The sequence below is a fragment of the Hippoglossus hippoglossus genome, chromosome 6 (assembly GCF_009819705.1).
Source record: "Hippoglossus hippoglossus isolate fHipHip1 chromosome 6, fHipHip1.pri, whole genome shotgun sequence".
Taxonomy (NCBI): domain Eukaryota; kingdom Metazoa; phylum Chordata; class Actinopteri; order Pleuronectiformes; family Pleuronectidae; genus Hippoglossus; species Hippoglossus hippoglossus.
In genome coordinates, this window is record NC_047156.1 from 18,064,706 (window position 1) to 18,080,094 (window position 15,389).

Genomic DNA, 15,389 nt, shown 5'->3' on the forward strand with positions numbered 1-15,389 from the left:
CTGCCTGAACAGTGTTGAAATATGGCCGTGTTAACTTAAGTGCCTGTGAGTCAGGAGAACTTTTCATTAACTTCATTAAATTTGATTGTTGTTGATTGTCATCTTCTATCCGTGTAATTTTAACAATTTGATTTTAATATCATATATGTAGGTGAGAGAAGAGGAATCCCGCACACTGTCCTGTACTTGCCAAAAAACCTTAATGGGCCCTGATGAAGGCCCACAGGACCTAAACGTTGTACACTTAATAACGTTTGTGGAATCCTGCACAGTGTGCAGGATTCCTCTTCTCTCCCCTGCATGTGCTTTTCTTAGCTTTTTTTGAAGGTGTGCATTGGCCTTTTCAGTGTTGTTATCATATATGTGCATTACCTTTTCACAGTTTATATTTATTTTACATTGTACATATTTCTATCTATGTCTTAAACTGGAGTGCTAAGAATTCATCCAGACAAACTTTTGAACAGACATAGAGAATCAGCACAATATTTTGTCCCTTGGGCTGAATCTTAACAAAAACTCGATTTTTCACAAGTTGCTATGCTTTACCCTGCAACTCTTAAAGGAGAGGGGAAGCTTAAGGCCTGTCCAGCTTTGGTTGTCTAATCGCCTTATTTGTCTCATATCCGTGGCTCGGAAAAAATAATCTTGGCTGATTTGTGGGGTTGTGGGTTGGGAGGCTCAACCCAACACAGTCTGGGTTTTCTATTAGACCATTTTATGTTCCAGAGGTAGAACCGAGAGGAGCAGGCGAGAGACCAAGAAAGACACGCTGGATTCAAAAGATCTCGCTTAAGCTTCAGTTTATATATGTTAGCGGGGGTCTGAGCTCTAAGCGCTTTAATCCATCATCTTTGCTGACGTCTGTTAAAGAAGACGGTAAAAAGACCATGTTTAAAAGCTCTGATATGTTTCATATGCATCGTCCTGGAGACTGGTGTTGAATTACAAAGTTGTAACACAGCTCAGGACTTTGGACAAGAATTCCCCTGTGAGCTTACTTAAAGGTCTTTCAAGAAAACTGTACTGTCTTTCTCTTTTTCAACAACTTGTGCGAGTAGCGTGTTCGCAGTTTCCCTGAGGGACAAGTCAAATTGGAAATTCGTTAAATTCCTCCATTCAATCCTGCAGCCACACTGGAGTTCATTTCTGATCACATAACACTAACTCGTCTCTTTCCTTTACCTTAGGTCCCCCAGGGGCCCCAGGTGGGTTGCGAGTGGTGAACAAAACCGACAACAATGTGATGCTGCAGTGGAGCCGAGGAGCAGACAACCACAGCCCCATCTCCAAGTACACCATCCAGTACAGGGATTCCCTCCAGAACGACGTCTGGAAGAACGGCACTACATGTGAGAACTCCATATTTTTATATAGTCAAATAAACACTGGGGCCTTAATGCTGAGTTGACAAAGTGATGCTGCGGACCTACATGGTGCTTAATGTCTCTTAGAAATGTCCTTTACTCACGCTTCAAGGACATAAACATAGGAATGGATTCCAAAAGTGGCACTTAATTATTGATTTAAAGATGCTTTTGACAGAGCAACACGTGCTGTATATGTTTTATCGTATACATAACATGTTCAAGCTGCCGTAACCCTGACATTTTGGCACTGTAAAACTAAATCGTGCATCTCTCTGTAGCTCCTGCGGATGTAGAGGGGAACACAGAGACAGCTACCGTGGTGGATTTGCTCCCCTGGACCGAATATGAGTTCAGGGTGATTGCCACCAACACCCTGGGGACAGGAGATCCGAGCAGCCCGTCGCCCAAAGACACGACCCTGGAAGCAAGTAAGACTGCGTCCCGACTCAAGTCGAGTGCGGTACACAAGATTTGTGGGAGTAACTTGAAAGGTCGCGGAAACGCGGTAGCACAGTCCAGCTTTCCATTCTAATATTTACCCGCCATCATTCTATTATAGCCGTGTTTACTTATGTTACGTAGCGCTGTAGGAATGAGTCAGCAGAAAAGCCACCGTGCTGCACTTCCTACGGCACCAGCGTCCTGCCAAGCTCACCACACAAACCTCTACAAATAGGCACTTTGCTGAAACTGTATACTGATATTCAATTATAAAATGGAAATCACAGGCCTACAGTAACCTCTCTTAAAAAATAATCATCATTGGAGAGCGAGCTTCGAGACTCGAGGCAAAACAAAAAAGAAGCTTAGCCTCTCCGTCCCCCCCCCCCCCCCCCCCGGTGGCAACGTTCCCACATGGACATTAAGGTGTTGCGTTTGGCACGGGGGGGAAGACATTGATATTGTGTTTGCGGAGGAAGGATGTTTCAGTAGCGCTGCCAGGGAGAGGTTACAGCCTGTGTGGGTTGGCGTTGCTTGTGTGGATTCTCGGCATGTGGCCTGAGGGTTTTGCTTTTGCTGTCTCATTGTAGATCCTGTGGTGGCGCCCTCGGACATCGGCGGGGGTGGAGGGACCAGCAGAGAGCTGACCATCACGTGGACGGTAGGTCTGGACTCTCCACAGGGCACAGGGGTAAAACGGTTATGGAAAAGTACAGTGCTGCTGCAACATGCCCAACCAAATTGAGTTACCAGAGGGAAAAACCTGATTCAATTTCTAATAATGATGATTGATAATGAACTTTATTGTTGCTCTTTTAAAAAAGGAAAAAGGAAAAAATTGAATGTCACTCAGTTGAGCTCATTCCTCATACCAAGCTGCACCACATTTCACACACTCAAAGATATCAGTTCCCTTAAGGTGTGAGATTTGTATCATCAAGATCCCTGAATTATTCCCAGGGAATGTTAAAAATATAATCCTGGCTCTGCTGTCTGATCTGGATCCCTTCCAACATTTAATGGGTTCTTTTCTTACTCATACCACATCCTTGCACTAAGTTTTGTGTTAATCCATTCAGTAGCTTTTATGTAATCTTGCTTACAAACAAACAACCCAACCAACAAACAAGTGGACAGACGTGAAAACGTAATCATCCTGCCAGAGGCAACAATAAATCAGAGGACAAAGTTACAAGCAAACATTCAATTCAATCAAAATTGATTTGTATAGCGCCAAAGCACAACATACATTATCTCAAGGCACTTTACATGGTGAGGTCAAGACTTTACCAAAGACACCCAACATTCAGCTGATTAGAACAAGTGAGAGAGAAGTGTGAATGGGACATTGAGTAAGTCTTCCTCAATCAACTTGATTGATTTCAACTGGAAAGGTTTTGCAACATTTTATCTAAGCAGCCAATGACAGCGCTGTAAGTTTGACAATGCAAATAAAAGTTGGAGCAGGAAATTGTAAAAAAAACAAAACAATACGACAAATCAAAGCTATGACGCTTCAAATACAGATTTACAGGAAGCCAAAGATTTCTGTTGCAGCACTGTACATCAACAGATCAGAGACGGGGCAGACAACTGTCAAACCACACGGCGCATGTAGAGGAAATGAAGGATGAGTGCTAAAACAAAACAATCACTATCAACAAACATCAGTAAGTGGACGGAAACGTTATCCTGCACTCTCCTGCTGCAGCCGCTGATAAATAAGCTCTCATGGCTAAATTGCCTTTTGTTTGGCCGCGGCAGAGACGCTCGATTCCAGAGCAGCTGGAGGATGAGGCAGGCGATGTGTTCAGGGGTTAGCGATGCCTAATGCAGGCACGTCTTAGTAGACATATGGCGCTATGATAAAACAAGAGTGCCAGCAGAGGAAATGAGGCAGAAGGAGACATTAGGAGGGTCGAGCCAGCAAAGTGTCCCAACTCCGTGGATATAAATCACAGAATGCAGTGATTTTACTTTGCTGGACTTGGCCCTTTGGGTTCTGCTGTTAATCCGAGTTTATAGCACAAGTGGTTGATGTAGTGGGGTGAAATCTGACAGGATGGACGTAGTCATCGCAGAAACGTCTGTCGGCCTGTATGTGGAACTCGTATCTTGAGAACCGTTCTTCTTATCGCCTTCACCCTTGACATGTGTGTTCTTTATAGCCCAAGGAAGTGCGGTGTTGAATTTGGTGCGTTTTGGGCTCGCGATGAGTTCAGTTGAATAATGAGCCAAACAGCGCCTTGCAGTTAGTGGGGGCGGGGCTTAACAGGCAGTGCGCAGACCATCAAACATGTTTTCTTCCACGTCCTCGAAAAAACTAGCAGTGGCGGCCAATGAGCAGTAATATCAGTCCCATCAGATCCTTTTGATACATTTTATTTCACCATATCGGACTGACACAGACATTCACAGGTGTCGCGGGTGCTGATCTTCATCATGTCAACGACCTTTGTAGAATCACTTCCTCTGCAGCAAGTTGTCTTCAAAGTAAAAGCACAACATCCATTTTGTCGCTGCAACTTTTTATACTGAACAGGATAACGGAGCTTTTATTTTTGAAATGTTGTGAACTTGAGTCAGAAGATTTTTTTATCACACCTTTGAAAAAGCTGTAAATAATCCAAACTTGTAGATAGAAACCACACCTGAACAGTTATGAAGCAAATTCAGTTTTATGAAAAACATTGATTATAAAATCAGTGCAAAAAAAACAGAATCAGGTCGATCGAAGGTCACTAACGGGCACTGCACTTGTTAAGAGTTCCAGGGTTGAGAGTTGTGTTAGATAAAACATGTGACATAAATTGTGATGCTTTCCTTTTCTCATCAGCCGGTGCAGCCACAGTACTACTACGGTTCCAACTTTGGCTACATCGTGGCCTTTAAACCTCAAGATGACGACCAGTGGAGGAGGGTGATAGTGTCCGACCCCCAGGCCAGCCGCTACGTCCACAAAGAGTTGTCCATCGTCCCTTTGACCAAGTTCCAGGTCAAAGTCAAAGCGTTCAACAGCGTAGGAGAGGGACCCTACAGCCTCACAGCCACCATTTCCTCCGGGCAGAATGGTAAGCAGCTCCTTCTCGACACTGAAGCGCAGCGGGCCGAAATAATCTCACAACAGTGTCACAGATCGACCCGATCCTGTTTGTCCTCAGTATCTTGCAGAGAATGGATGAATTCTTCAGTATGCCAACACTCTGCCATTTCAATCTGTCAGTGTCAGCTACTTATCACCACCGGGGTTTTCAATGGGAGTAGGAGCCATTTAATAGCAGCTCTCGTGTATAGTTGTGAGGAATTTTAATTCCCCCTTGAAAAGTGAACCCATCTTATCCTCTTTCTCTTTCCTTGCGGGGGGATTATCAGGATCTATGTAGCATGAACCAGAAAGCTGATAATTCGCCCAAGGATGCAAAGCATTTAGCCTATTTATTAACTTCCACTGACAGACAGTTAAGATAACCACTGGCACCCCAGACGTGATGGGCTGTGCCCCGTTGCCATGGTATCGCACTCTGGGAACGCTTGAGCGTGTATGATTCTGTAGCTAAGCCTGCAAAGCATGCGTGTGTGACTGTTTTAATTTGTGTGCATACTTGTTTGTGTATTTCTGTTTTAAACACAATGACAGTATGTGAAGGTTCAAGGCTCAGTGCGACAATCTGACATTCAAGGACAGTTTCACACAGTGTGTAACCATTATTCACGGAATAGTGCACGATGGCCTAGTGAGGAATGTGGGCCAAGATGGATTTCTCTCGCTTCACTTGTTCCTTACTGTGATTAATTCACGTTACATAAAATGATGCACAAGCACCACTGACTAAAAATGACATTCATAAAGCCAATAGACACAAAGCAGGAAGTGCCAGATAGTTTATGGTCAAAGTAATGGATCCATTAGTTTGTGTGGTGCACAGGTCGATATCTGACTAAACATATTCATGCATTTACAATATGCTGCGTTTGAGTTTTATCTGTGCAATGCAAGATGAAGGGCAAGTCCTTGAAGTGCTCTCTCAGTAAATAACCTATTAATCACACTGTATTCTGTCTCCTCAGCTCCATCCGAAACTCCTGTGAGCGTCAACAGCAGAGCTCTCTCTGCCACGGAAGCCATTGTGAGGTGGCAGTCGCTCTTACAAAGCAATATAGAGGGATACCAGGTCAGCAATGTTGAACTGATGCATGCTGGGGGGGGGGGGGGGGGGGGGGAATGTCCAATGTGAAAGATGTACCGGAGCCGTTTTCAGACATGTACTCCAGATAATGTCCTGTCATGTCAATTGGGTGCTGACATTTTCTGGAGGTTGCCTTTCACATATGTAGAACGTAGCAGGAGGTCAGACGAGTGCACATCAACAGGAAAGTGTGTTCTGGTGAGGGGGGGCGCCTGGGTAGAACATGCAGGAGGCAGGACATGACGTATTAATTACGCCGCAGAGATCACATGTTTTCAATTGTTGGGCCTCATCAAAAAATCTCAAATCCTGTTGTCTTTCCCAGTAGACATCTTTATCGGCATCTTCTAAGTGTACGACCCCAGAAATATTTGTATTCGTCCACTCCGGACTTAATCCTGCTTGTTTCTTACATACTGTCAGTATACTAGGGGGAGGATAAACTCTGGAGAATGTCCAGAGCAACTGACTTGGACATTTGCAGTCTTACATACAGCCCCTCGGGACAATTTCAGGAGAGAATCCGAAGTTCAGTGCATGTCTGAAAGCAGCTTATGGCTCAAGCTACGGAGCATCCAAAAATATGTTATTGTATCATCCATGAGTAGAACCTTCGTACCTCCTAGTTGCTATAAATTAGCTCTTTTTTTCATTTGAAGTTTTTCTGATTTACTTGCACTTTGCTTTTCATGACATTTGACCTTTCTTCATCACTCCACTATAGTGATCAGTTCTTCTGACACTATCCTACCCATCTCACCTCTGTCCTTGTATGTGCCAGGTGAAGTACTGGAGGAATCTGGAAGACGGCGAGGGTGGGGCTCAGAGGGTGGTGGTGCCCAGCAAGGAGAACCACGCCAAGTTGGAGGGTATGAAGCCCGACTCCGTTTACCTCATTGAGGTCAGGAGCTACAACTCTGCAGGCTTCGGGCCGTCCAGCGAACACATCCAGATCCACACCAAGAAACCCCGTATGTTCTGCCATTTTCATATTAAACAGCAGCATCTGCGGTGAAAACAACATTGTACAGTTCCTACTGCATATGAGTTGCTTGCTCTTCATTTTTGTTTTCTTGTCTTTTACCAGCTCCCAGTCGACCACCAAAAATAACAGGTAAAAAGTTAAAGGGCAATTTAGTAAATATTTCCTGGGACCACGTCGAACCGCTGGATAACGAGGCATCGATAAATGGCTACAAAGTGAGTACAGCTCAACACACACTTAAGTGCAGATGATAATCTCTCTGAAGTGAAACATCAACTGTTGGGAACCTCACATTTCTTATATCTTATCTGTGTATATATAAATCTAGGTGCTGTGCAGGCAGCAGGGTAACTCCACATCCACCCTGTACACAACAACTAGGCGGTACATAGATCTTCCCATGCCTCCAGATGTGACCTATGTGGTGGAGGTCCGGGCGTACACAGAAGGAGGAGACGGGGCTGTGGCACGAATCCGTATCACAGGTAACAGAGACAGCGCTCAGTGAATTTAAATGTGGTTTCATAGGTGGACTCTGAAGCCATCGAGTGGCGTTCTAGTTTATAAGAATGATTCTCTATTTCCTTTCAGTGGTACTTTCTGTTTAATGAACACTTAAATAAGTGGCCGAGTAATAAAATATTATTCCACCTTCACCGAGGTTTAGTTTCACATCAGTCGAATGAAAATGAGGAAAGCCCTCGGTTATCAAATCACATTTTTAAATCCATGGTGCTGAGGTCTCACACTCAGACGGTTCAATCCTGGCCTGTCGTTTGCCAGTGGGATTAGACCAGATTCAGAGTTGGTGGTAGGTTATCATTTGTCACAGCTAGAGGGTTCCCATGGGCCAGAGCGGAGCTGTCACTTCAAGTTTCATACCTTAAACTGGAGGGCTAAGACGGGAAACTTAACAGTTCGTGACCAAAGCCTCGATTGCCCAGTGACTGGATCCTCACTCTGGCCGATGGCCTGATTGTAGGCTGACGGGATAGAAGAGGCCTTAAGCTCCTGTAATTGATCTTGATGAGTAGAGGGAAAACCCCCCCTGTGCTTTTCCATATCCCTTATCGTTCAGTCCAGACCCAACCTGACAGCTTGATTTCACAGACCTGGGAGTTTAAGCCGTGGAGGATTTCAGATGCGGGGGGGGGGCCGACAGATGCAGTGGGCATTTATGGTGAACCCCATACAGATGGGATATAATATCAAACACATGCCATATATGGTCTATAGGTGGTGAGAGTTGGACATACAAGGGAGGAAGCTTTTTCCCTCAAATCCGAATAGGCTTTATAGACCAACTATGAGTGGTGTGCGGATCGATACTCAAATATCAACACTTCTCTTATTAAAAGGTTGATATCTACTTTTGCACAAAGTATCTGTATCTGCAATACCACCCCTGGTTTTACTTGGTATTGGTTAAGAAAAAACAAGTGGAATCGCACATCACTACCAAGTATGTGTACATACATGCATTGGACAATTTAACATAGCTCTCAATGTGCTTAGACATTAATAAACAAACAGCTAGGAATAAGGTTAACAAAAACAGACATATCGGTTATAAGTCATGATAAACGAATGGTAAAAAGAAAGGCGCATATACAGTATTTGACTGTTAACATTCTGTGTCTCTGTGTGCCTCTCAGGTGGCGGTGTGATGGCTGCCCAGTCCCTCAGCATACTTTCCCTGCTCCTGGCGGCCCTCCTCTGCCTGAACCTCTGAATGTAGCGCCATCTTTGTCTTCACTCCTCGTGAAGAAGACTCTTTAAGCTAGACGCCAGTTAAGGACTTTGGGACTTTCCACACTCTCTCGGTTCCACCCTACAACCCGGGACTTCGTATATTCCAACTCTTCCCCTCTGGAATTTGTTTGCGGGAATAGACAGAAATGGAAAAAAAATTGGAAATGGACAAAGACATCCCTTATTTATCCACAAAAAACACCTCTTTGGAGGAGCGTCAAAAGGAGATCTGTCAACTTTTTAAATATGCCTTATATAAACGACTGCACTTATCCTTCACAGTGAGCTGTTTTTAAATGGATCGTGGCTGAATATGTGAGCATTACACTTTACACAGGTTGGCAGTTTAATGTCTATAACATGTTCCAATCTGTCCCACAGTGCATTCCACAGTGAAAGTAAACAAGTAGCTGTGAAGGATAAGTGAACAAGTTTATAAAACTGTCTTTGTCTTTCTTTACTTGCAGTTCAGTGGCATTTTCTTATGTTTTCTTTTCTAAATGAAGCACATACTCTGTTACAGAGATACAGTCAAAGCAAATCTCAGCCTTTTACATACTTGGTTTTTTAACAAGCATCATAGAGAAGAGCTATATATGTCATGCTGAAATAATATATCCAATAATTGATATTGTTTTGCTATCTAATATACTATGGATGTTATGCAGAGAAATAGATTGGTTTGACCTGGAATCAGTGCTTATTTACAAATCACAACATGAACTCGAGACCATATTCACACGGCAGCCATTTTCCTCTGATGTCATGCTCGGGAGTGGGGAAGCTCAAATGCTGTTTAAACAGAATAATGCAGTGTTGCTGCGATCCGTGTTTGAAACCCATATAAACACAGCGAATCTGACAAACTATTTTCATTTCTCAGGTCCTGAACTCATCAGCAGCTGAGTAAACAATACATAGTTCAAATCTGGCTTAAATCATTGTCCCGGAAGTGCATTGATATCTCAGGATTATATTGTCTTTCCCGTTGTATAACATGTGTTAAACAGTGATGTTAGCTAGGAAGTGGTTGAATGCTTACGTTAGCTGTAGATCAAGTGTTGTGTAATCTTGAAATATGGTGCCATGTCCCTCCAGATTTGAACTACCCATTGTCTTTCCGGTTGCTGATCAGTTAGGAAGCGGTGAAATGAAAACAGTTTGTCAGATTCTCTGTGTTTCTGGGACTTATAAAACTTGGATCACAGCAACACAACATTATTCTGTTCGTAACAGGATTAGCCCCTCCCACCCGAATAATGCCGCCAGAGGAAAATGGCTGCTATGTGGCTATGGTCTCTTAAACCACTTTAAAGTTGTGTGCATGTTGACATTGTTACATGAGTAAATTTGAAATGGTTCAGAGGTGTTGGGGAGGGTCAGCACGTGGATCAATATTTGCAAAACTGAATGTAAAGCAAACCACGGGACCGGGTGAACATATCAAACATATTGAACGTGTTCTTATTCTGACTGCTGATTTACCACCTGTAGTTATACGTGTACATCTGTGCAGTGATCAACACCTCAACATCTGGGTCAATGTCGTAACCGATGCTTAAAAAAAACAAAACGCTAAATTAGAAGTACTTTTGTTTTGACTGTATCACGAGGACCTCAGTGGTACAAGCTCGTGCTTTGTAAAGAATGTTGGCTTTTTACATTTTCATGTTGTCTCTCATTTATGGCTTCGTGTGAGAGTCACAGTAGCGACGCTCATGCCCTCCAGTAATTGTGCAATGTCTGATTCATCCGTGGCTAACTTTATATATTTTCCAATAAGACAACTTGCCTAGCTCCTTTAACAGTAAATCTAGTATATTTCATTTTTTTCATTATCTTGTTTTAACAGAAGGTATAAGCGAAGGCATCCATGTCGGCGGAAAGAGCCAAAGGTCATGACATTGTTTTCACTCCATTATTTTAAACTTTTTTTTTTAACAAAGAAATATATGAACATTATCAGCTGTTGTCATTTTTTTGTTCATAATTAATATATGTGTATGTCTTCACAGTTTAAATGTTGATTTCCCTCAACAACAAATGCTGCGTTTTGAATTCCTACGATTCACGTGTTGTGTGACTGATGCTGGCCATGCTTCTACATTGTGACTATATCAACATCCACCACAAAGTGCTTTTGCCGGTCATTTCCTTCATGCGACAAATCGAAACAAAAAAAAAAAGAGTTGCCAAATGCATGAATGCCGACAACCTTGACTGACATTTGGGTCGAGGCGGCGACTCTACGCTCTAACATGCATGACATTGCAGATGAAGTGTACATTACTTTGCAACCAATCGACACCATAGCGACTTCTCAACCTCTGTGCTTCATCTGAAATACATTCCATTACTGAGTGACATCCCTGTATGTCAGCGACAGTAGAGATCTGAGCCTAACACGGGCTTCTTTCATCTCATGTGACGTTTTGGGGTGAGTTTTTAAAGAGAAAAATCTAACTAAAGGAATCTCACTCGTAAAAAAGCTCAGACATGGTCTCTTGCACATGATGGTTGGAATTTGATGGCATCACTGGAGGCAGTGGCAGCGTGTTTGGCTGTTCAGTGCTCCGCTGGACGTGAACGGTACATGTGAGGGCTGAAACTGGAACTTCTCATTGGCTGGATAAGGAACAATAAAAGTGTAGTTAACTATTAAATTGTTCTGCCTTTTTTTCCTTTGTTTCACAGTGAATTTTCTGTCTCACCAGTCTTGGGGAATACTCTTTAAGATTATTATTGACAGTCTAAAGGAGAGTGCAGCTGACTCTGTGAATGCGAGAGTACTTTGGGATGAGTACTGTCGAGTAAGATTTGCAGTTAAGATTCTTTACTTAAGTCAATCTAGCAGTACCACAATATTAAAGTACTAATGATAACCAAACGTTGCAGTTGGAGATGGACTAATGTGTTAAGTTTTAACAACCCTCTCTCCTGGGAACATGTCTGTGGGGGTTTTCTATGGGTACTCCAGTTTCCCATCGTCCCACAGCCTAAAGATATGCAGATTGGGGTGACGATAATTGGGGACTCTAAACTGCCCATTGGTGTAAATGTTATTGTAACGTTTTCCCTATATGTTGGCCCTGCAATAGGCTAGCGACCTGTCCAGGTTGTACTCTACCCCACCTCTCCTCCAAAGTCAGCTGGGATTGGCTCCAGCTCCCCTGCGACGCTCAAAGGCCAAGCTGTACAGTTGATGGATGGATGGATTAATAATGAATAACACCATGATTTATACCTCACAAGATTCACACAGTACTTTGATCCTGTGACTTGTCCCGTTGGAGTTACTTTCTCAAATACAGTTTGAAAGTTTGTTCTGGAATGCATCAAATTGGTAAGCTCCTTATATACTATAAATGCGACATATTCAACTGCATAATAACTTCATATTTCAGATAACTCTCACAGGTAGAAGTATATATACTTATTAACTGCATTATTATTATTAATAGCCTAATTTAGAATATATTTCTTTGAAATGTAATAGACTATAAGTATAAGTCAACATAAAATGGAAATACTCAACCACAGTTAAATTTGAACTGCAAAAACAAAAAATCAAGCCTTAGAAAAAGTTCAATAAAAAGGATTTGTTCTCTCACACAGTGAAACCAGCCTCACGATAAGGTCCATTTATCAGCTGCTCTGGAGCTTTTGGTCACATTAGATGATCTGCATCAACAGGAGGAGAAACACAATAGAAGAAATATTCAGTTCAAATGTAGCTTTTTAATAGTTTCTCATCCATGCTGCCTTAAAAAACTGAGGTTCAAAGGTCACTCTCAACTTTGGAAACTGCGGATGACAAACTAATCTCACCACAATGGCCACGTAGAAGCCGTTTGAAGCATCTAATATCACGTAATAATAATAATAATAATAATAGTACTAATATTATTATTATTATTATTTGTTCAGTTTATTGGCGGGTGGCAACCGACATTAAGGTGCATTACCTTCTTCTTCTTCTTCTTCTTCTTCTTCTTCTTCTTCTTCTTCAAACTTGCTCCTCTCCCTCTTTCCCTTTCTCCTCCTGCCTGGCCCACCAGTAGTTGCAACCAACGTCAATTAACCGAACAAAGAAGTAGAAGAAGATTTATATGTCACCTTTCAAAAACAGCAGATAAAATAATTCATAATTTAGGAGTAATGGTAGAGGAATAAAAGAATCAAAAGTAATAGCTAAAAAAACAATTAAATAAAAGCCATTCAGTAAAAGTAAGTTTTGACCATCAGCTGAAAGTCGTTCATGACCAGAAAAGGACGAGTGATTTAGGCGACTGTGGGTCAGTGGGAGTTCACCAGTGGAGGTTCAGAAGAGATTCCATGAGCTCAGCCTGAAATACTGATGTTACTGAAAGATTAAAGCAGAGACCACAGCAGAATATTTCCTTCTACAGCACGATCATACTTTTACTTTTAACGCTCCAAAGAAAATTCGTTGGGGTTAGAAGCAGCGTTATCAAACTCAGACAGACCCTCCACTGGGATGTGGGATAGCTGCGGGTCTCAGGTGCTTTTCCGCTCTTAGGGGGGATTTGAATAAAAAATCACTTGTGTCCTTTCGCTGCCGTGGGATTAAAGTATCTTTTTACGCTCCTCGAACTTCAGACTGGTTATGTGTGAAATGTTCGTAGCTGCGTTTCAGCTCTCGCATATCAAACATGAGAAACTAGAGCATCACAGATGATTTATGAGCCCCTTCCATTATAAACTCAAGCGCCCTTGTTTTGGAGGAGAAAGCTATTCTTTACCGAAGCCAGAACCAAATGTATCACAGATAGTGTTTCAATCTGTCCTCCATTACAGATAAGGCCGACTCTTGGCTAGTTTTTTCAATGCCGAAACAGCTGTTGGAGTTTTGTCTTTCTTTCAGGTATCCAGCAGACGAAGGAGTAGATTGATATCACTTCTCTTTGGTGGATTAGGTCGGAGGGAATAAATCAGATCTTAGATTCTTATTGAGCTGTAGGTCACCTCTCTGTTTCACTCAGGGGTTGTGAGGGTTATTCACTGAGATCAGTTCACAGAGAGAACAAACGAACGAGATATATATTGTTTTTACCCCTGCTGTGATTTTGTTCCTGATTCAGGGGTTTATCAGTTCGAGCATATGGCCTGTGTGATAGGTCTGGTCCCAGGTGGCTGCGTGTGCGACACTTCCCCCCCAAAAACACACTCACAATCCTGGTTAACCTGCGCTGAAGCCTGCTTCACTCTCCCTCCTCATCACAAACTCATTCACTTCTAAAACATTGTCATTTTATTAAACAGATTTAATCTAATATCACATTATAATGTAATATTAGAGCTAATATTTCATTTTCCATGATTGACAGGGAAAATAAACACATTCCTCTGACCTCCTTGTGCGTGTGTTTCTGCAGACAGGTGTGCAGTCCCGGGACAGATCGTCATATTGTCTTTGTAAATCTACACCTGTTCTCTGACAGCTCAGACAACACATAACACACTTTTAAAGTGGTGCACCCAGCAGACTGCTTCGCTGGGAGACCTGAAACGTGACGCCCTCTCTGACATGCCTGCAATATGTCATGCTGTGTCAGGCTGTGAGGCCGCGCTGGACTCACGCAGGAGGGCTTTACAAATGAAAGGTCTCCATGCAGATATTGTGTTACAGCTGCTGGCTTTAAGCATGTGAAACAGCCCCGACCCCTTGGGACGGGTTTCACTGACATGGCGTCGCTGCAGAACCTGAGCAGAAAGTAAACTCCATTCATTTAATAGGGTTAAGACGAGGTAAAATAAAAAAGCACCCTGATAATGTCAATCATGATGTGGACTGGTAAAAGTTGTTAACTGAGTCATTTCCATCTCAGTCTGAAGGATCTGTTTCCAAGTGAAGTGACGTGTGTGAGGATGAGAGACCTCTGCTGGACAGGATCTGTATCACACAATGAAACCAAACTGCACACAACCAGTGGTGGAGGAAGTACTTCTACTTTATTATAGTAAAAGTACAAGTAAATAGACAAAAATGCACTCAGGTGAAAGTATCACATTAACAATTCTACATGTGTAAAAGTAAGTAAGTACTTACTCCTAAATATTATTAATGTTTTAAATGTAAAAGTATATTTGTGTAATATTCTCTGATGCAATGGTCCAACATGCAGTGGAATGGTCAACTTATTCAATTGGACCAATTACCCTCATTACTTTTAAAGAAAAATTAATACAATTTAAAAAAAAAACCCGATGTGAACATGTAACACAATGCATTGTAAAAATATACTTAAGTAAAGTACAGATACATGAAATGTACTTAAGTACACTTACTATCATCTCACCATAGCACACAGCCAAAATAAACTTCAATAAAAAAATCCACACTGCATAGATGGTGCTCATGTAAATACAAAACAATACAACTTCATCATCCTTTATCAAATTGAATAAATACAACTGAAAAAATGTTTATCAACGAATGATAAAATAAAAGAATTTGTGTCAACATGTTATTGTATGTGGGCAGCAGAGACAGAGGTTTGATGACCCTGAGCACAAAAGAGGAGGTGCAGCTCCTCAGCTCCAGACAGAGGAGGTGCAGCCCCACAGCTCCTGACATAGGACAAGGGGAGGTGCAGCCCCTCAGCTCCAGAAAGAGAGGAGGTGCAGCCCCTC

General features: G+C 42.4%; 1 protein-coding gene across 6 annotated transcripts in view; it reads left to right on the forward strand.

Moving 5' to 3' along the window:
• The window catches only part of LOC117763606 (contactin-1a-like), a 72,425-nt gene extending 63,162 nt beyond the window's left edge, over nt 1-9,263 (forward strand). For all 6 annotated transcript variants that reach the window (XM_034588863.1, XM_034588869.1, XM_034588866.1 and 3 more), the window contains exons 16-24: nt 1,191-1,352; nt 1,649-1,798; nt 2,402-2,472; nt 4,648-4,882; nt 5,880-5,983; nt 6,780-6,969; nt 7,086-7,198; nt 7,312-7,468; nt 8,639-9,263. In XM_034588863.1, coding sequence (XP_034444754.1) covers nt 1,191-1,352; nt 1,649-1,798; nt 2,402-2,472; nt 4,648-4,882; nt 5,880-5,983; nt 6,780-6,969; nt 7,086-7,198; nt 7,312-7,468; nt 8,639-8,715 — 1,259 coding nt within the window. In that variant the 3' untranslated portion in view covers nt 8,716-9,263. The remainder of the gene's footprint in view (nt 1-1,190; nt 1,353-1,648; nt 1,799-2,401; nt 2,473-4,647; nt 4,883-5,879; nt 5,984-6,779; nt 6,970-7,085; nt 7,199-7,311; nt 7,469-8,638) is intronic.
• Nucleotides 9,264-15,389: the final 6,126 nt, after the last annotated feature.